The following is a 22,800-nucleotide window of genomic DNA, read 5'->3' as shown; positions in this document are numbered from 1 at the left end:
GAGGGCATGGGAACCGAGGCTGTCAGGTAACTCTCTGCTTTTCCTTTGCTTCTTTTAAGATTCTCTCTTTATCTTTAACCTTTGGCATTTTAATTATGATGTGTCGTGGTGTGGTCCTCTCTGGGTCTAGCTTGTTTGATACTCTCTGTGCTTCCTGGACTTGTATGTCCATTTCCTACACCAAATTTGGTGAGTTTTCCTTCGTTATTTTTTCACATAAGCTTTCAATTTCTTGCTCTTCCTCTTCTCCTCTGGCATCCCGATAGTTTGGATGTGGGCACATTTAAAGTTGTCCTGGAGGTTCCTAAGCCTCTCATATTTTTCAATTCTTTTTTCCTCATTCTGTACTGGTTTACTGTTTTTTTCTTTCTTATGTTCCAAATCATTGATTTGAACCCCGGTTTCCTTCCCTTCACCGTTGGTTTTGTGTGGATTTTCCTTCATTTCACTTAGCATAGCCTTTACTTTTTTCCTATGCATTTGCCATACTCAAGCTTATCTGTCAAGCCTTTGAGCATCTTTATCACCAGGGTTTTGAACTCTACATTTGTTAGGTTGGCTGTCTCCTGGTCTGTGATGTTGGTCTTGTCGCTTAGTTCTCCCACTGGTACCTTGACCTGTTCCCCCTTTTGGGCCATACTTCTCTGTCTCCTAGTTCTGACAGGCTCCTGTGTTTGTTTGCCTCTGTGTCTTAGGTAGAGCTGTCACTCCTGTTACGTTGTAAGGGGCGGAGCATTAGGTATTCGTCAGTACAGGGCGACCGTTTCACCACATTGTGGCACTTTATGTGGGGGTGGGGTCTGAGAGGGAACAATGCTGCTTGCTCAGCACTTGCCCCTTTTCCAGGCACTTCTCCCACTTCCATATGGGACTGGTACCTCTAGCTATTGCCCTGGATGTCATTCCCAGAGTGGGTGAGTCTGCAGATGTTCTAGGACCGTGGGGGCCCTCTAAACAAGTGGACTCTGCTGAGAGACCAGCAGTTTTTTCCTCTGCCCCAACCCACTTGGTTTGCACAGTCAGAAGCAATGAGGCTTTATTTTTCCTAGCTCTGGGACCTTGTGAGCTGTGCTGTCTGGTCTGGTGCTGGGAGCGCTTCCCAGCTGTCCCTCCCAACTTTTTAAAATGTGTGACTGTGCTTCCTGCCAGCCTGCCACCGCCACCACACCGCGTCCTCTCCATTCTGGCTCTGCCCCTCCTACCTGTCTGGATGAATATTTCTTCTTTATATCTTTGTTTGTTGGACTTCCATGCAGCTTGTTTTTCTGGAACTTCTGGTTGTCTCTAGTTTTGAGGTAGTTGTATGCTTTTTTAGTTGTGGAGGGAGATACATCATGTCTGTCTGCACCTTCATCTTGGCCAGAAGTCCGAAAGAAATATGTTTGAATAATAAACAACAGTAGCATTCAACAAAATGTAACAATTTTCAGAATTCATCTAAATATTTGTGTGCAACGTGATAGAAAATATTTATAGCACAGTGTCAAAAAATGGTATATAAGATAATCAGAGAAAAGAAAATTTTATTTTTTTATTTTTAGAGAGAGGGGACAGGAGGGAGAAAGAGAGGGAGAAAAAACATTGATATGTGAGAAAAACATGGATTGGTTGCCTCTCACTCGTACCCGAACCCAGGACCCTTCGCTTTGCAGTATGGCACTCAACCACCTGAGCCCTGCCAGTCAGGGCAGAGGAAACAATTTTTTAAAGACTCCATTATTAACAAGACTAGCTTAATTTCATTAGGGAATGAAAATTAGCATCTCCTATTCTAAACATTTAAGGTAACTCAGAGCAAATTTGTATGTGTATTTACATGACCAAACAAAGACTGAAAGGTCTTATATTGTGTGGGTGGTGACTATGTCTCCTTTTTCCATGTGTGTGCATAAATATAGTACTTACTTATCCTAAAAAGGCGGTAACTTCTCTTTCAAGTTTTAGATTTATATTCCAATTTGTTTTGTTTTTCTCTGTGCGCTCTTTATCCCTAGCTACAAGACATTCTTACCAAAATGTGTTCGAGCAAAAATCCAAGACTATCATATTTTGACCAGAAAGCGAATAAGGTACAGATTTCGCAGGTTTATTGAGCAATTCAGCCATTGCAAAGCCACTGCCAGAAACTTGAAACTTAAGTATCTTATAAATCTGGAAACTCTTCAGTCTGCCTTCTACACAGAGCAATTTGAAGTAAAAGAACCAGGAAGAGGTCCTTCAGGTGAGGAGATTTTTGCAACCATTATAATAACTGGAAACGGTGGAATTCAGTGGTCAAGAGGGAAACATAAAGAAAGTGAGACACTGACAGAACAGGTAATCCTTAATGATATGTTCTCATTCTTTTGTTAATTTAAGTAGAATGGCAATAGAAGCAAAGTAATTTTAGTCATTTGAAACATGCCCTGTACTTTTCTTCTTCCATTGATAGAAGTGTACGTTTTTAATGGTGTGAAGCCATCAACGTCATATCTATGTAGTTCTTTTCTGATTTTCTTAATTTTTTAAAAATTTCATTCTTTATTACAAAATAATTAGTAATAGTATTCCTATAGTTTCAGAAAAGTGATTTTTAAAGGTATTTTTGCCTCTTTCTGTTCTTTTACTATTATTCATATAGTAGAGAAATTTAATATCCTAGAGAAGATTGATTTTAATTGATTTCATGATGATGTATACCTGTTGAATGATTTAGTTTGTCTTAGGATTGCATTATGTTTTAAGTTCATATCTGTGTTGTTCTTAGATTACTGGAGATTTAAAATTGTTTTCGTCTTCACTCTGGTAAACTTTCAGTTTTCTGACAGTGGTTGCTATTAATGTTCATTGGATTGAAGGGTGCTAGCTAGCACATGTCTCAGATTCCTGGCACCCTTTATTGCTCTTTTTTTAAAAAAATTATTTATTTGTTGTTTTGTTAATTTATTTTTATAGAGAGGGGAAAGGAGAAAAAGAGGGAGAGAAACATCACTGTGTGGTTGCCTCTCACTTGCACCCCCAACTGGGAACCTGACGTGCAACCTAGTCATGTGCTGTGACTGGGAATCGAACCAGCAACACTTGGCTCGCAGGCTGATGCTCAATCCACTGAGCCGCAGCAGCCAGGGTTATTGCTCATTTTTAAATCAAAGCAAGATACATTGTAGTCTAGGGTTAGATTTTTGGGGAAGAGAGTCCCATTTAATATTTATCTATTGCTATCAATGCTTTTTTATTTTAAAGAATTTGTTATGAATGTTATTTCCTTTATAAGTCTTATTTTAAAATGGCTCCATAGATTCTACCTGTTTTTAATTTCAAATGCTCTTAATTGTAGGAGTTACAGTTATATTGTGATTTTCCTGATATTATTGATGTCAGTATTAAGCAGGCAAACCAAGAAGGCTCAAATGAAAGCAGAATTGTAACTATCCATAAGCAAGATGGTAAAAATCTGGTAAGTGTGCTTTATAACTGAATAATGGTTATGTTATACAGTTTTTAAAAGTATTTCTTCTTAATACGCAAGTTATTATCTTATAGAAATTTTTATTATAGTTTTAAATACAGCTCTAAACATAAATATCAATTTAGTCAGCTTTTTTATTACATCTAGTTTTTTGTATCACTACTAATACTATCTTCCCACAGTTTCTTGTACACTAATGTACTTTTCACTTATTTGTATGATTAGCAAAGCACTAGTTTCTTTTTCTCCCCACTCTGGGTTATGCTAGTTCCCTTTTTTTTTTTAAGTATATTTTATTGATTATGTTGTTACCATAGTCCCAATTTTTTCTTCCCTTTGCTCCCCTCTACCCGGAACCCCTCTACCCTCCAGGAATCCCCTCCCCTCCCTTAGTTCATGTCCATGGGTCATGCATATAAGTTCTTTGGCTTCAGCCTTTTCTATATTATTCTTAACTTCCCCCTGTCTATTTTCTACCAACCAATTATGCTTCTTAGTCCCTGCACCATTTCCCCATATCTTCCCCTTCTCCCTCCCAGCTGATAGCCCTCCAAATGATTGCCATACCTATGATTCTGTTCCTATTCTGGTTTGCTTAGTTGAATTTTGTTTTTATTTTTTAGATTCAGTTGTTGATAGTTGTGAATTTGTTATCATCTTAATATTCGTAATTTTGATCTTGTTCTAAGTAAGTCCCTTTGACATTTCATATAATAATAGTTTGGTGATGATTAACTCCTTTAGCTTTACCTTGTCTGGGAAGCACTTTCTCTGCCCTTCCATTATAAATGATAGCTTGCTGGATAGAGTAATCTTGGTTGTAAGTCCTTGCTTTTCATCACCTTGAATACTTCTTGTGAGTCCCCTCTTGCCTGCATAGTCCTTATGAGAAATCAGCTGATAGTCTTATAGGCACCCCTTTGTAGGAAACTCTCTACTTTTCTCTTGCTGTTTTTAAGATTCTGTCTTTATCTTTAACCTTTGGCATTTTAATTATGATGTGTCTTGGTGTGGTCATTTTTGGGTCTAGTTAATTTGGGGCTCTCTGTGCTTCCTGGACTTGTGTGTCTATTTCCTTCACCAAATTTGGAGAGTTTTCCTTCGTTATTTTCTCACATAGGTTTTCAATTTCTTGCTCTTCCTCTTCTCCTTCTGGCATCCCTATCGTTTGGATGTTGGCACGTTTAAAGTTTTCCCAGAGGTTCCTAAGCCTCTCTTCATATTTTTCAATTCTTTTTTCCTCATTCTGTACTGGTTGACTATTTATTTCTTTCTTATGTCCAAAATCATTGATTTGAACACCAGTTTCCTTTCCTTCACCATAGGTTTTGTGTGGATTTTCCTTTGTTTCATTTAACATAGCCTTCACTTCTTCTCTTATGCATTTGCCATACTCAAGCATATCTGTCAAGCCTGTGAGCATTTTTATCACCAGTGTTTTGAATTCTGTATCTGTTAGGTTGGCTATCTCTTCATTGCTTAGTTCTCCCACTGGAAACTTAATCTGTTCCCCCTTTTGGGCCATACTTCTCTGTCTCCTCATCTTGACAGGCTCCTGTGTTTGTTTGCCTCTGTGTCTTAGGTAGAGCTGTCACTCCTGTTACGTTGTAAGGGGCGGAGCCTTAGGTATTCGTCCGTACAGGGCGACCGTTTCACCACATTGTGGCACTGTTTATGGGGGAGGATTCTGAGAGGGAACAATGCCGCTTGCTCAGCACTTGCCCCTTTTCCAGACATTTCTCCCAATTTGTATGGGACTGGCACCTCTCTGGCTGTTGCCCTGGCTGTCGTCCGCAAAGTGGGTGAATCTGCGGATATTCTAAGACTGTAGGGGCCCTTTAAACAAGCAGACTCTGCTGTGAGAGTGGCTGTTTCTTCCTCCACCCCAGCCTGCACTGGTTTGCACAGTCAAAAGCAATGAGGCTCTATTTTCCCCGGCGCTGGGACCATGAGCTGTGCGGTCTGGTCTGGTTCTGGGAGCGCTTCCCAGGTGTCCCTCCCGACTTTTTAAAATGTGTGACAGCGCTTTCCGCTGGCCTGCCACTGCCACCAGTACAGCTGCCGCCTCACCACGTCCTCTCTGCCCCAGCTCTGCCCCTCCTACCTGTCTGAATGAGTATTTCTTCTTTATATCTTTGTTTGTTAGACTTCCATGCAGCTCGAATTTCTGAAACTTCTGGTTGTCTCTGGTTTTGACGTAGTTGTATTTTTTCTTAGTTGTGTAGGGAGATAAAGTGTTTCTGTCTCCATCTTGGCCAGAAGTCACTAGATCCTTTTGTACTTCTTATTCCTGACTACAGGTAACCCTCGTATAACACGGTTGTTAGGTTCCTAACAAATGCTGTGTTATGCAGATCCGTGTTATATGAAACAAAGAACTAGTACAAAAAGGGGGGTTAGGTTTCAAAAATTAAAAAAACACTATTATATTTTATAATTAAGAGAAATATTTTTATTAAAGCAATTTTCATCAAAAGTATTACATATTAATATGAATTAAATAATGTTTTCTTTCATCACCTTCAATCTCCATTAACTGAATGTGTTTTCTTTTTGACACGATATCCTCATCCTCTGAACTTTCTTCAGCATTATCTTGAGTTCTATGCTCTACTTTCTGCAAAAAATCTATTATTTTAGATTGCTTGCTTTTAGCTGAGAGATCTTCATAAATTTCATTATATAGTGCTAAGCACTTTTGAAGTTCTCTCTTAAACTTTATGCTCCTTTCAGTGCAAGGATCTTCATTTAATAAATATGACTCTAATTGTTTGGCTAAGTCTAGGCCTTTCTTTACGCTTTTTAGAGTAAAGTGTTTAAGTTCTGCATTTTGATAAGTCCTGTCATCCCCTAAGTTATCTGGCCACATTGCAGATGTCATTTCCACCAAAATGGCTTCATCAGTTTCTTCTACTACCAGCAATTCTTGCATATCTTCTACAGTCATATCACCAAAACCTTCCCCTCCTAAAGACTTAGCAAGTTCTACTATTAACATCCATCCTGTTTTCTGCTGGCTTAGATTAATTTTAAAATTCTACAGGAAAATCTGATATGATGTACGTGCTCGAATGAAAAATTTTAAATGAATTATCTTTTGCTCTTAAAAGCTTTTATCACATTCAGTATTGTATGGGGATTTCCCTAATTTTGTGTTATATGGTAGTTTTCCCCAATTCTCTAACCGTGTTATGGAAGTACTGTGTTATACGGGGATACCTGTATATATATATATATATATTTTTTTTTTGTTAACAATAGATATGTGCATAACAGCAGTCATACTAACTAATTAAAGGAGGGAAAGAAATCAAAATAGTACTATTGGGAATTGATACAACAAAATGTAAGCCAAGCCCTGCTCTGCCCTACCCAGCTGTAAGACATGATTGATTCTAAAAGATATAACCCTTTTGCCCTGGCCTGGTTATCGAAGGCTAGTTGGTTAAAGAATTGTCCCGATACATACGCCAAGGTTGTGGGTTTCAACCCAGTCAGGGCATATAACTAATGAATGCGTAAATAAGTGGAACAACAAATTGACGTTTCTCTCTTTCTCTCTCTCCCTTTTCCTCTCTCTCTGAAATCAATTTTTTAAAAAAAGGATTTTACCCTTTCTCTTTCTTTAAATAGCTTCAGAAATCCCACTTATTTTAATTGAAAGGAAAGAAATCAGTTCCTTTATACCCTGCTCTTAAGTTTCTTATTTATCTGGCACTGTTTTCTTTTTAACTCAGATATTTCTTAACTTCCTGACTTAAATGTCATATTAATGTTATTCCTTCATTTAACTTAAGTATCTGTATGGACCTCTCTAGCCATTTCAAGTTTATATTACCAGAATTCTAACTAACTTGCAACTCATTTTAGTCAGCATGCTTTCCTGTTCTTAGATAAAAATATGATTAATACTGTGTCCCTACTCCCTACTATGACTTTCTTGAAGGTAAGGGTCATTTTGTGTGTATTTTTATCCCCTGCACCTTGCCCAAGGCTCTATGGCCTAGTTTAGAAAGAGCTTAATAAGTATTTCATGGAAATTATCTTCTTGTCTCTCTACGTTGGATCCCTGGTTTTCTGAATCTAATATTTGCCTTGTTTTTCTGGGTACATCCTCTAGTACCTGTTGATATTTTTATATTAGGGATTGTGACAAACTAGAAAATTAATTTAGGGTGGATTTTTACATCTTCATGATGTTGAGTTTTTCTATTCAAGAACATGGTAAATCTTCTATATAGTTAAGTAAAAAGTTGTATCTCACAAGAGTGTTTTGAAGTTTTTCTAAAAATAATTTTGTTCATTTTTTGATTAAGTTTAATTCTACATACTACTTTTTTGTTGTTATTATAACAAGGGTTTATACATTTTATTATATAATCTAATTGACTATTTTTTATGTGTGAAAGATACTGATTTCTGCCTCCTGCAATCTTAATAAATTATCTTACTCCTGTAGTAGTTTTCTTTTGGGTTCCCTGAGTATACAATCATACAGTATCCAAATAGAGATAATTTACCTTCTTGTTTCCAATTTCTCAATTATATTTGCTTTCTATGGCTTCATTATGTTAGTATAATACAATATAATACACATTAGATAGTAGGCTTTCTTATTGCTGACTTTAGGAAAAGTTCCTTCAGTGTTTTCCCATTAAATAAGAAGCTGTATTTTAGACTAATTATTAAATATGTATGATATAATCATAGCATAATTATATATGATTTTAGTTTATACTATGTACATTTTAATTTATTGCATGAGCACTTTAACTTAGCAGTGAAAAAAATATTAACTGAAGTTGTTTTTTGTAGTGAAAGTCTGTTTACAATCAGATTAGTAATTACAATTATTTAGGGTATAATTTATCACCTATATATTTGATATGTAAAAATAAATGCCCATGATTTCTAATTCATATCAACTTTTATGTCAGATTAGAGATACTTCTAATTGAGATGACTGGCACATTTTCCTAACAGTATACTGGAAAATATAATAAAATTATGGATATACAGTGAACTGTAACTGGCATGATAAGCCATATTCAAGGGTCTTAAATATTAAACAGAAGAATTTATAATTCAAATTGGACCATAAAGACATTTAAGCAATTTAGAAGAAAATTAATTTAGGGGAATTAATCTAACAATACAGTGTGAGGAGAATTTTCAATATGTAGCCTGCAGTTGACTTTTTAAATGGTACTTACAATTTCTTTTTCTTTTTCAAGGAAATTGAACTTAGCTCATTAAGGGAAGCTTTGTCTTTTGTGTCATTAATTGATGGCTATTATAGATTAACTGCAGATGCACATCATTACCTCTGTAAAGAAGTAGCATCTCCAATGGTGCTTGAAAATATACAAAGCAACTGTCATGGCCCAATTTCGTGAGTAATACAAACTTCAGAAGTAAATTTTTAGAAAAGTAAACGAGATATTTACAAAGAAGGTTTTACACAACAGAGTAATATACTTAGGTTTAGGAGCTTAGAAAAAAAATCTTAACTGAAGTTTTTTTTTAATAATAAAAGTCTATTTACAATAACATTAAGTAATTAAAATTATTTAAGACATAATTTATCACCTGTATCTTAATCTGCAATACTTCTAACTTGTGTGAATTTGACATTTAGTTGCCTAGGTGCATTATAAGATAGTAATAAGTGAACTGGAGATGATTCCTGCTTATCATGTAGATTACATTTTGACTTTTCTTTCAAGGTGTACAGCTTCAATAAAACATAGCAAATTTAAAAAATCAGTAGTCTTTGTTACTTGTCATGGGTCTTCTGCTAGCCCGGTATTATATTAAATATTAAAATAATGCACATGAATTTTTTATTCAAAATTGCTAAGGTAGAAGAGATGTACGTATTTTACGATATGTTGTTTTTTGCATCATTAAATTAAAACTTATCATAGTAAGTATGGTTTTTAAAATACTACGTTTGTAAGCAGAAGGCAAAAAACTCGAATGAATAACTTGTTCTTCATGATTTTGTGTGTCCTTTTATTTGTTTTTAAAGCAGTATGATTGTCCCTTTAATTGGTTAGAACTTCTATTATTTTTTCCTTACAAGATTATTGATAAACTTATAAAGAACAGGAGACTTCTAAAAATTCTGAGTTTTAGATTTGACTTTTGATCTTTTGGATGGCACCTTGCTATGTTCTCATTCACATTACTTCTTTACCTTTAGAATGGATTTTGCCATAAGTAAACTGAAGAAAGCAGGTAATCAGACTGGACTCTATGTACTTCGATGCAGTCCTAAGGAGTTTAATAAATATTTTTTGACTTTTGCTGTCAAGGTTAGTATGTCAAATTAATTAATTGATGGTAACATCTTTATTCAGTCCATGTAATTCTGCATATATAATAAACAAGATATAATTCCTAGGATTTATATAAAAATATGAAATGATTTATGTCTTTGTCTTTTTATATAGAATTTATTTTATTTTTTTTGATATTTGGATGTCACAAGTGTGTCAAATTGCATCAAGTCTCAAAGTCTTTTTTCAGAAAAATGGAAATCTTCACTAAAACATGTGGAACAAAATAATCAGAAGCAAACTTCCCTTTTACTAGTAATGGTTACAAGATTAGAGTGAAAGAGGGAAATAATAAAGAAAAAAACATTTTTACACTTTTAACTATTGGTTTTTCAATATTAAGAATAATGATCTACAGTGTTTGTTGTTGTTGTTGTTGTTGTTTTATCCTCACCTGAGGACATGCTCATTGATTTTAGAGAGAGGGGAAAGGAGAGGGAGAGAGAGGGAAAGAAACATCTATTGATCACCAACTAGGAACCAAACCTGCAACCTAGGTATCTGCCCTGACCAGGAATCAAACCCATGGACCTTTCGGTTTATGGGACAATGCTCCAACCAACCGAGCCACATCAGCCAGGGCTTCAGTGTATGTTTTAAGCATAAAACTACAATGAAACCTCACTGTTAATACAGATTATTTTGGATGTCATCTGAGATTGTTCACTATCCAAAAATTACCTAAAAAGATACTATCATTTATAAGGCAATTTAATGGTATAAATTTTGAAAAAACTGTATCAGCTTCCAAAATTTATCTTGCTTTTTAAAAATAAAGCTGGTAATGATTTAATTATTCAGTTATTTTAAGCTTAATAAAATAAAACCATCTTATATTTAGCATATGTAGGGTGGATTAATTGTCCGTAAAAACAGAAGGTAGGTTACTCCATAACTTCAGCATTGTAAAATACTCTGTATAGTATTTTTTTACCATAATTATAGCAATTCATTATATTCTATTATCAAATCAAAATGAATGTATTGTTATATATTAGGGAGTATATGACACATAGCCTTGTTTCAAGAAAGTTATTTTTTAGAAAAAAATAAGAAAGTATACCAAAAAATACAAATAGAACATTGTAATTATTCAGTATAGGCAAATATACATAATAAAAGGAAGGCTTACAGTTATTAAGAAAGATCTTTTGGAATAGGAAGGACTTGAGATTGACCTTGAAGTATTGGGTTAGCCAAAAAGTCCGTTTAGTTTTTTTCCATTGAATAAAAGACACATTTTTTATTTTCACCAATACTTTGTTGATTTGGATATTTTGAGTATGTTGGCTATCTCCTACTATTGGCTTCTAATGGGTAGAGGCCAGGGATGCTGCTAAACATCTTCAAGTGCATAAGACAACCCCACAGAAAAGAATTATTTGGCCAAAATGTTATTAGTATCAAGAAACTTCACAAACCACTTTTGACAGTTTTGATCAGTCACAGTACCTTCTCCATACACTGCATAAATCTTATTTTTTTTTGTTTTTTTGTTTTGCATTTCAGTTGTATTTTTACCTTTCTTAAAATAATAAACCTTAATATGCTGAAAATGTTGTATATCTTTTTCCATCTTTAATATTAAAATAGCTACACAAAAATTCACCAAGTTTGATGTTTTTAAATTATATGTTATTGATTATGCTAACACAGTTGTCCCAGTTTTTCCCCACTTACCCTCCTCCACCCAGCAACCCCCTCTTCCTCAGGCAATCCCCCCAGCATTGTTCATGTCCATGGGTCATGCATATAAGTTCCTTAGCTAATCTGTTTCCTATACTCTACTTTACATTCCATGACTATCCTGTAACTACCAATTTGTACTTAATCTCCTCATCTCTTCACCCATTCCCCTACACACCCTCCATCTGGCAACCATCAAAACACTATTTCCATGATTCTGTCTCTATTTTTCTTGTTTGCTTAGTTTGTTTTTTAGATTCAATTTTTTATAAATATGTAAATTTTGCCATTCTATTGTTCATAGTTTTGCTCTTCTTTTTCTTAAACAATTCCCTTTAACATTTCATATGATAATGATTTGGTGATGATGAGCACCTTTAGTTTTTTCTCATCTGGGAATCTCTTTATCTGCCCTTCAATTGTAAATGATAGCTTTACTGGGTAGAACAATCTCGGCTGTAGGTGCCTGCTTTTCATGACTTTGAATATTTCTTGCCAATCCCTTCTAGCCTGCAAAGTTTCTCTTGAGAAATCAGCCGACAGTTTTATGGGAACTCCCCTGTAGGTAACTAACTTCTTTTCTCTTGCTGCTTTTAAGATTGTCTCTTTGTCTTTAACCTTTGGTATTGTAACTATGATATGTCTTGGAATGGGCCTCTTTGCATCCATCTTGTTTGGGACTCTGTACTTCCTGACTTGCATGTCTTACTTCCTTCACCAAATTAGGGAAGTTTTCTTTCAAATAGATTTCCAGTTTCTTGCTCTTTCTCTTCTCCTATGGTATCCCTATGATGTGAATATTGAAACACTGGAAGCTGTCCCAGAGGCTGCTTATATTATATTTAGTTTTTTGGATTCTTTTTTCTTCTTGTTCTGATTGGTTGTTTTTTGCTTCCTGGCTGGTTTGGCTCAGTGGATTGAGCGTCGGCCTGCGAGCTAAGTGTTGCTGGTTCGATCTTCCAGTCAGGGCACATCAGAGAAGGAAAACTCTGACTCCAAAAAACCTCCGCTGCCTTGCGGCATACCTCTTCAGGGGAAAGGCTAAGGGAGTAAACCCCGACAGAAAATCCGGAGCCGGAGTCCCTAAGGCGGTTTGACGTTGTAGTCAACACCGGCAACTCCTGCGGCGCACCTGAAGCCAAGCTGTATTGACTCCGTCTTTCCCTTGGACCCTTCAGCTGCGAAGAGAGGGGGGGTCTGCTGCATGGGCAACAGCAGACCCTCCATATCACCCTGCCCAGGCTCTGTAGCTTCAGCTTCACTGGAGAGGACACTCCAACGTCATCGCAAGATGTCGATTCAACACGGGAGGAGACAGATACCGTGTCACTCCCGAGTCGGACTGCACAGCCATTCTCGGCGGTGCAGATAGACTCTTAAGAAGCTACACCATCGTCTCTCGAGGCTCTGTAGCTTCAACTTCACTGGAGAGGACACTCCAGCGTCATCGCAAGATGTCGATTCAACATGGGAGGAGACAGATACCGTGTCACTCCCGAGTCGGACTGCACAGCCATTTTCGGCGGTGCAGATAGACTCTTAAGAAGCTACACCATTGTCTCTCGAGACGGATGGCTGCCGATAGATGTTCCAAATCATTGATCTGATTCCCAGCTTTATTCACTCTACTGTTGATTCCCTGTAAATTATTCTTTATTTCAATTAATGTATCCTTCATTCCTGACTGGATCTTTTTTATGCTGTTAAGGTTCTCATCAAGTTCCTTGAACCTCCTTATAACTAGTATTTTGAACTTTGCATTTGATAGATTGCTTTTATCTCCATTTCGTTGAACTATTTTTCTGGAGTTTTGATCTGTTCTTTCATTTGGGCCATGAATCTTTGTCTGTTCATTTTGGCAGCTGCTATGACTCCCTTTCTTGGTGCGTGGCCTAATATAGTAAGTATCCTGTTGGTTCCAGTGGCACAGCCTCTCCTATCACCCGAGCTGGGTACTGGAGGTGCATTATCCATCGTGGCTGAGTACACCTTCCTCTTGTAGTTGAGCCTTGGTTGCTGTTGGCAGGTCAACAGGAGGGATTTACCCAGTCCAGTCAGTTGCAGGGATTGGCTGTGACCACTGCCCACCAACCTATGCCCTCCATGGAGGATCATTTGTGCTGGGGCAGGGTAGTGGTGTTCCGGTGTGGTCTGTAGCTGTCCACTGGGTGTGCAGGTCCTGGAGTTTCTTGGGTGGTGCAGGCCAAGGTCATCCTCCACCTGTGTTCTGCCAGGGGCCGCCCTGCCTGAGTTATTGAGCAATCAGAGATGGCTGCTAGTTATGCTGGGCTTGGAGATTTCTGGGTGAAGCCAAGCTGTGAATCTAGGCTGACTGCTGCTAGTGTTTGCCTAGGGCCACTTAACAAGAGGTATGTGGGAAGGGGTAGTAAGAAGCCTCACCTAGGCCCACTGTTGCTTGTTTGAAAAGAGTTAGGAAGTTGTGAAGCTTGAGCCAAGACTAGCCATTCCTATGGAAAAGCTTCTGTTAACAGCCTTAGGATCTCCTGGGCGGGGCAAGCAATGTTAGCCTGGTCTATGGAGTCTCCATGACACCTGCCTGTGGGCTCTGTGGCTCTGCCCATCTCTCTGTCTGGAAGAAAGTTTTCCTCAGCTCTCGCCTTTATGCCAGGCACTTCCAGTTCCTTTCTGTATGCTACTCCGGTGCTGGAGCTCAGAGGGAGTGAGTCTGAGAAGGTGAGTCCATGTGTGGGTTCTTTAGGAGGAACTGCTTGGGGCTCCAGCAGTTTCTTCCACTGACTCAATTTTTCTGGCTTTTGCAGCCAGTTGTTGTGGGGACTTACCTTTTTGGCACTGGTATCCTGGGCCTGGGGGCCTGGTGTGGGGCTGGGACTCCTCACTCCCAAGAAATCCCTCCTGAATTTTTACCCACCACAAGTGCATGTGGAACCAGCCTGTTCCGTGTCTCCACCCTTCCTGCCAGTCTGGATGGATGTGGTTTCTTTAATTCTATAGTTGTCTGACTTCCATTCAACTTGATTTCTGTCTGTTCTGAGTGATGGTTGTTCTATAATTTACTTGTTATTTGGAAATTGTTGTGCCAGTTGGCAAGCCGTGTTTACCTATGCCATCATCTTAACTGGAAGTCCCTCAATAAGTTTTTTTTAAATGCATGCTGATATAACAGCTGTTACAATGCAATCTAACAAAATTGTTTTGAATGAAGTTAAAGATAGCTAATTACTGCTAGAAGCATTGTATGGAAAAAACTTAATGAACTTTTTGGCCAACTGAATATTTAGTTCTGTTTATATAAATGGTTCTATTGGTTGAGTATGGTTTTAAGAAGCATCTCAAAAAAATAAGTGAATGAACAAGTTCATAATATAGCACATAGGACAAACATTGAAAGACTGAAAAACAGTAAAATCACCATTTTGAATGCAGTTATCCTAATACAGTAGTGGTATAATGGAATGGGGAATCACCTTTGCTTGTGAAATGTGAGAATTATTGGAAGGACCTCATAGAAAGTGCTGCTTGAACTGAGTTTTATGAATGAATTGCTCAGAAGGAGATATAAATTCATAGGTAGAGAGAGAGCATGTACAGCTATCGAGGCATGAAATAGCATGGCACTTGCAAAAATTTTATGTCACTTAATATATCTCGAACATAGGCTGTATGTTGAGAATGGCAAAAGTTGAGATTGGAGATGGAGGCAGAAGTCTGCTGAAGGAATGCTTTAAATTAGTTATAGACCTTATCTTGTAAATGATGGAAAGCTGTTAAGGATGGTATTATTATTGCTAATTATCATTGCTTTTTTTTTAATGAAGTCAACTCTTAAGCCATTTCTATAGGCTATACAATATATTCCTTTTGAAGAACCGAGCACCTCTATCAGCCTATACTGGTCCTACATAGGGATTCATGATTCAAACGTCTAAATATTTTCGTTATTTTTGTGAAATTTATTTTGTCACAATAATCACCATGATATCCATTGTGATTCTTCCTGCCTTTTATAATTAAACATATAGCGAGAAAATGTCATTGAATATAAGCACTGTTTGATTACAAAAAATGAGAATGGAGAATACAACCTCAGTGGGACTAAGAAGAACTTCAATAATCTTAAAGATCTTTTGAATTGCTACCAGATGGAAACTGTTCGCTCAGACAATATAATTTTCCAGTTTACAAAATGCTGTCCCCCAAAGCCAAAAGGTAAAATAATTTTCCAGTTATTTTAAAAATATAGTTCATGGCTTGTATATATAGTGAGTGATATCTTCAGTATGTTGATTTTAAAAGAAATAAAAAAGAACAGATTAATTTTGTCTCATTCTTTTATGCATACATCCTCAAATAAGATTGTTCAGTTTGATTTGGGTTGTCTAAAAGTGATGTGAAGTTCCATAATTCTAAAATGCTATTTAAAAATAATAATTGCTTGTTATAAACCAGTTTCTATTTATTGATGTGAAAGAAAGACCTCACTACCAAATTCTTATATGTGGTTCTATGTAAAAACTTTAATACTCTTAGATTTTAATTTCTAAACTTTAAAAATAAAAATGGTGAGGTTGGAAATGTCTTGAAATAATAGGATTATTAAAATTTATTAAAATTCCTGAAAAATATTAGTTAAGGAAGTGATTATAATTTTGAATATTTGAAATAACTGGTTAGAGTACATTAAACTTTAATGAATAAAATACAAAAATAATTTTCTATGAATAGTAAGAAATTGTTAAGCATTTCTTATATTTAGTACACATTTTATTTTACCCCTTTGGAGCAGTTATTTCCTTATTGTGTTTTGATTATATATGTTTTTCATTATTTCTTTTTTTCTTTTACAGATAAATCAAACCTTCTAGTCTTTAGAACCAATGGTGTTTCTGATATACCAGCCTCACCAACATTACAGAGAAATAATAATGTGAACCAAATGGTGTTTCACAAAATCAAAAATGAGGATTTGATTTTTGTAAGTCATTAGATACTGATTATTGTCTTATTTGTCCTTTAAAATAACAACTATTTCCCACTTATATTCATGTGACATTTGGAAGTATTTTATTATAACCTATATTGTTAAACTTTTATTGCTGTTTAAATATTTTTATTTCTTGTGAAAATGTGATACCAAACATGAGTTATAAATAGTATAATTAATGAAGAAGGGAATTGTGTTCCCTTTTCAGGATTTTAGAACTTTCTTTCTAAGTTTTAAATTAAAAATTGTCTTGTACAAAATACCTTTATTTTAATTCTCAAGTTGTAGAGAAATAAGGGAAATTCAAGGGGTTAAAATAAAGAAGATACTGAAAACAAAGTAGTATATAAGAGCTGATGTTTTGGCTATAGAATAATATTGGGGGTTGGGATTAGTCTCAACTAATCAAGGGGATTAAAATCTAAAAGTAGGGCCAAATCTTAGGGCCTATGCAAGACCAGGAGTTAAAAGTGAAGCCATCTCTGAATAGAGCCAGGAAGTTACAAGTAAATACATTCCCAGTAAAACAGTATGTGGTTTGTGAAAAATTCACCTACTAACAACAGGAGACGAGTAGTATTGTCTGTTTTAATTGGGCTCGTAGTTAGGAAAAAAGTCTCTTCTGAGAATTTGTAATCATAAGCTTTTGAGTTAGGATTTCTTTATTCCACTTGCATTATCTGAGAAACCCTAAGCTAATAAATGAAATAAAAAGTGATACTCCCCTAGTAATACCTTGTGGTACATGGCAGAAGCAGAAACAAAATATTTTTGAAAGAACATACGCTTAACCTAGGTCACTTAGAACTCTATAGATGAAATGACTCCAAAAAACAGCTTTTAATTGAAAAAATTATACAAGGGAATAATCCAAGAGTAAGGGAGTCAGCAGACCAGCAAACATTAAAAGTACTTCATATAATAGACTTTTTAGAAAGAGATTATAAAATACATAAATATTTTAAAGATATAACAGGAGTTGAAAACATGGGGGAAAAACAAGACATTATTTAAAAAGACCAAAAAGATTTAGAGAAGAAAAATATAGAAGTGAAAAGTGCACTCGTTGACCTTAAAAAAAAAAAAAAGGACAGGTTAAAAAGCAGATTATTTGTACTTGAAGAGAGAGTGAGTGAATTGGAAGATATATCAGGAAATTATTCAGATATAGCAGATAGGGAGATAGAAATGGAAATTACAAAAGAGAGATTAGGAAATAGGAGAGCAGAATGAGAAAGATTAACTGACGTCTGAGTCCCATAAAGAGACAGTAGATAGAATTAACAAGATATGTAAAGACATAAATCCTCGTGTGAATAATAGGTAACCTAACATTACAAAACTAATAATAGTAGAGTTTCAATCTGAACATAGGCAGCCCTGCTTTAGAGTTCAGGGTTTCAACAGTTACTCTGTTGAGGATATACAGGAAATACTAGTAATAGAAGTAATAGCATCAACTATGTTCTAAGTGCTTTCATATACAGTACAGTATTTATTCACTTATTGTTCGTAACAGTCTATGGAAAAATAGTTATTATTCTCATTCCTCCAGTGAGGAAATCAAGACAACTGTAGCACAGAGATTAAATTGCCTGTACAAGGTCACACAACTAGATGGTGTTGGGTAATAAGAACTAAGTCAGATATTCTGCCTCCACAGACCATATGTACTGCCTTTCTTCTATACTATTAGGAAAGGCAAACAAAAAATATTCATATCTAAATAAAAATAGGTAAACACTGACTCTATAAATAAGTGATAATTATAGCTAATTCAGGGGGTTTAAGAACCTGGTGAAACCAAAATATACTTTACTTATTAATCCTTGTTTTCTTCTATTATTGTGTAAGGAAGCAAAATATACTTAATTTGGAGTCTTAAATCTGGGTTTAGTTTGTAAGAGAAATATTTGCTAATGGATTTTTTTAACTCTTTGTCATTGAATGTATTTCCTAATCCTCACATTTTTATCCATGTTTACTCATTCTTTTCTTTCCTTCCTTTTAAAGAATGAAAGCCTTGGCCAAGGCACTTTTACAAAAATTTTTAAAGGTGTAAGAAGAGAAATAGGAGACTATGGTCAACTACATGAAACAGAAGTTCTTTTAAAAGTTTTGGATAAAGCACATAGAAATTATTCAGAGGTGTGTATGTCTTTTGTGTAGTTCATGTAGTTTAATATTTAAAGATGTCTCATACGCACACAACACATTCATGCTTGTAGCTTTTCAAAATTGTAACTTTAAAAAGTATATATATCGAGCACTTTCAGAGGATGCCTTCTGGTGTGGCTGTAGAAAATGATAGAATATTTTTTAGAATAACATTTCCAAACTCATTATTTTTAGCATTGTGTTGTGGGTATTATTACATCTCTGCATATACTAAGGCAGTGGTTTTCAAACTTGGTTGCCAGAGCTTTATGGGTTCCACAGTTTTCCTCCACAATTTCATCTACTTTTTTTAAAAAAGAGTTTGTACTAAGGAACATTCTAGGTGAAATATGGATTTCTAGTCAAAGTTTAGTAAAGTTAGAATGATGTAAATACCGTGCTAATCTCCCAAAATAGTTGGGATATTTTATCTGCATAGAGATCACTTTTAATTCATCAAGAGGTATAATTTGAAGTTCCCATTCATTTATTTCAATCCTATATTACTGTCTCCGGTGTCTACCTCTATTTGTACCTGTCTTCTACTCTAGGTGCCATGCGTCTAAGCCTTTTAGTCTTCCATTATTCATGCTGCCATTGTTCATTGCTCCTCTCTCTCACTGCTATCTCTTTATTCCAGCCTTATTGAGGGGTTTCCTCAGAATGAACTCGAGCATTAAGGTTGATGGCAGTTGCAAGACAAAATAAGGGGATCAAAGTACATTGTAGCTTTATTTATATAGTTCTGAGGAGAATAGGAAAGTACATTTCTTTGATCTTTGTGAACTGTGAATACTTACAGGCACAAACAATAATTCTTTAGCATGGTTTTCTTTCCTTAGTCTTTCTTTGAAGCAGCAAGCATGATGAGCCAGCTTTCTCACAAGCATCTGGTTTTAAATTATGGAGTATGTGTCTGTGGAGAGGAGAGTAAGTAAATCTCTAGCTTCCTTATTAACAGTACATCTTTTTTTTGTCTATATAGAAAATTCAATTTCAGGATTATACTTAGGTATCAGGGTAAAGCATAACTTAACAGGAGCTAAATATTATTGAAACCCCAAACATTGTAGAACTATTCAGTAAGGTCTTCTAAAAAACGAAACCAATGAATGAAATTAAAATGTAGAAAATCATTAACATGGCTTATGTTAAAATTCTAAAACAGTAGAGCATTATAGTAAACAATGTTTACTAATATTCTATTAGTAATATTCTATTTGCTCTTCCCTGTAACAATATACAGGGAAGAGCAAATGGAGTCCTACAGTTGTGAGTAAGCAAACACAGAGTTTATTCTTGTATTATTATTTATTAATTATTGAATTATTTTCCATATGAACAACTGTAAACCTACTTTTGCCCAACCATGTAGATTATGGCTGGTTTAGCATAACATTGGAGTAAGTGACCATTTCAGTACAGTACCAGTTCATTTGGATTTATAAAGACAAAGCTTATAAATTGTAGAATAATTATTAATGAAACCAACCGAAATGGTTGGTTGTTAATACTTGATATATTCTATGTCTAAATTTAGACTGGTCATAAAAACAGTTTACATTTAGTAAAGTTCTATGTAATTCCCCATTTTCCATTAGTAATATGGATTAGATATGCATCTATACTTATATAATATTGCCTCATATATTTGAAAATTGAAAGTGTTTTCAAAGGCAGTGGTTTTCCTATCTGTTTTCTGGAAGTTCCTCGGGTAACTTAAGAGGGTTAATAAAAGAAGAGTAAATCTAAATGCAGTAATGGAGAGTTCTGCCCACTCGTCGCCAACTAGAATGGTTCTGCATTTCTCTCTTTTATTTATTGATTCTTCTCGTAATTTTTCATTTGGGGGGAAGAAAAGAATACACTTAGAGCATATAATCCCAATTTTTACACTTGCTTTTATACTGATTTCATTGATTGTGTGATGTACCTTTTTCACATTTAAGAATACCTGAAACTGAGGTGTGATATAATTGATGGTATGTCAGTTTAATTGGTAATTTTTTTCTTTTATGACGTAAAATAAGGGGACATATGATAATCTGTAGTATCTGTGAAACATAATAAGTCTTAAATGCCACATAAAGAGGTTTGATTAAGCTCCTGTTCTTTGTAACCCCTAGATCTTTTCTTTTTTTAAACACTTTCCCTGACAAATATACCTACAGGCAATCATTTTTTTAAATTAAATTTATTGGGCTAATGTTGGTCAATACTTAATGATTGGCATGTAGATTGTTCTCTAAATTAACTATGGGCAGCAACACTTAATTTGTTTTTGTTATCCAGCAAGGGCCAAGCGTAACTTTTGTTACTAACAGTTGTTATATACCAAATTAAAACTAGGTGGTTTTAATATTAAATCTAGCAGAATCACAATTCAAGATTAGTTCTACAGTATGCATTTTAAAGCCAATATGTGAAACATAGGCATGCATGAAGTATAGACATTTGAAAACTTACTGGGCCAAGAACTAACATGGATTACAATGTGAAGTCTGTCAGAATTTCTTTAAAAATATATATCATGACACCATGTTTAAAATTTATACTTTTAATTGCTGTGTTTTTTTATTTTGGATCTTAATTTCCTATTTTTTAATTTAAAAAACAACACTATTTATGCTTTAGAAACAACAAAATGACCTCAGTAAATTCAAATTTGAAATCAAGAACTTGAGCTTACTCTATTACAAATTGTTACTAGATGAATATAAATAAACCCTAAACCCAGTTAATTACTTTATTAAATAACATACTTTTTGCAGAAACAGTCTTGGCTTTCAGGAACTTGGTCAATACTAGTAGGGTTGAGAATTTTATTGTGACTTAAAAGCAGTCAGTACTGTTTATAAGAGCTAATATTTGTTTTTCTGGCAAGATATATCTTAAGAGTAATTTTTTAAAAATAGTTTTGAAGATAAAGCAATGAAAAACACTTTTTTTATAGCATAAATTAAAGAAATGGATGCAGTTCAAACTCAGTTATCCTTTATGTCTCAATAGAATAGGCATTGTTATTAATTTTGGTGTGTGGAAGGAGAATTTTAGGAAGTTTTGAATGTCTAAACAGTTTCATGGAAAAAAAATTAACTATGTGAGAAATTTTCATTTGTTTTAAAACAGCAGCCATAATTTAGTACTGACAAACAGAGGTGTACTGAAGAAATATTTTATGTGTGCATGTGTGTGTGTATATATAAAATGTGTATATAATAATGTTATATATAACTTTGTATATTATATAATATTTACTTACATATAATATAATATTAGAGATATAATGGTTTAGATTCCTACCTCTTAGCGTTGTGAATAAACTAAATACCTTAGTGAATTTTTCCTTGACTGGTGTGGCTCAGTGAGGCAGGCGTTGTCCTGCAACCTGAAAGTTCGCCAGTTCAGTTCCTGGTCAGGGCACATGCCTCGGTTGTGGACCAGATCCCCAGCTTGGGGCATGCAAGAAGCAACCAATCGATGTTTCTTTCACACATTGATGTTTCTCTCCCTCTCTTTCTCCCTTTCTTCCCTTCCTTCTAACAATAAATAAATACAATATTTTTTAAAATTAGTGAATTTTATGTAGTTTAATCTCTTTTTTATAATACCTATATGTAACTATATATTTACAAAAGTTTAAAATTATATATTTTTATTAAATATATACTTGAGCCTTATTATTATTTTTTTTTAATGCAGATATTCTGGTTCAGGAGTTTGTGAAATTTGGATCACTAGATACATATTTGAAAAAGAATAAAACTTCTATAAATATATTATGGAAACTTGAAGTGGCTAAACAGTTAGCATGGGCCATGCATTTTCTAGTAAGTAATTAGTATATTCTGTTATCAGAAATTTGTTTTATCTTATGACGCAGTGTAGAAATGATTTTGACCTCGGAAGAAGAAATAAATCTGTAAATGGATGCTGAGTAATTTAAAATAATCTGTGTTAGTTTATGAAAAGTATTATTTTAGTCATATATTTATTTATATAAAATCACTTTTAAAAGAAATAGTTTTGTCATCCCACCAATCTCTTAGAACTGAAGAACAGACAATCTCTAGTTTGTGTCACTTAGGTTTAGAGACTTTAACCAGAAATTATGCAGAAACATGCTGTGCTAACTATGGATGGTAGAAAACCCCTTAGAATATACCTTGTTGTGGTATTTGTGGGCAATTAGAAATTATACCCAA

The 22,800-nt window shown here is 34.9% G+C and overlaps 1 protein-coding gene across 3 annotated transcripts in view; it reads left to right on the top strand.

Moving 5' to 3' along the window:
• Positions 1–22,800, top strand: part of JAK2 (Janus kinase 2) — a 173,386-nt gene that overhangs the window by 127,397 nt on the left and 23,189 nt on the right. For all 3 annotated transcript variants that reach the window (XM_090274131.1, XM_090274130.1, XM_090274129.1), the window contains 9 exons: positions 1,995–2,316; positions 3,317–3,436; positions 8,683–8,840; positions 9,654–9,765; positions 15,477–15,663; positions 16,302–16,429; positions 18,452–18,586; positions 19,438–19,525; positions 22,298–22,425. In XM_090274131.1, coding sequence (XP_090130257.1) covers positions 1,995–2,316; positions 3,317–3,436; positions 8,683–8,840; positions 9,654–9,765; positions 15,477–15,663; positions 16,302–16,429; positions 18,452–18,586; positions 19,438–19,525; positions 22,298–22,425 — 1,378 coding nt within the window. The remainder of the gene's footprint in view (positions 1–1,994; positions 2,317–3,316; positions 3,437–8,682; positions 8,841–9,653; positions 9,766–15,476; positions 15,664–16,301; positions 16,430–18,451; positions 18,587–19,437; positions 19,526–22,297; positions 22,426–22,800) is intronic.

Source organism: Furipterus horrens, unplaced genomic scaffold (genome assembly GCF_987537825.1).
Source record: "Furipterus horrens unplaced genomic scaffold, mFurHor1.1.pri manual_scaffold_4, whole genome shotgun sequence".
Lineage (NCBI taxonomy): Eukaryota > Metazoa > Chordata > Mammalia > Chiroptera > Furipteridae > Furipterus > Furipterus horrens.
This window is presented reverse-complemented; position numbering and strand designations above follow the sequence as displayed.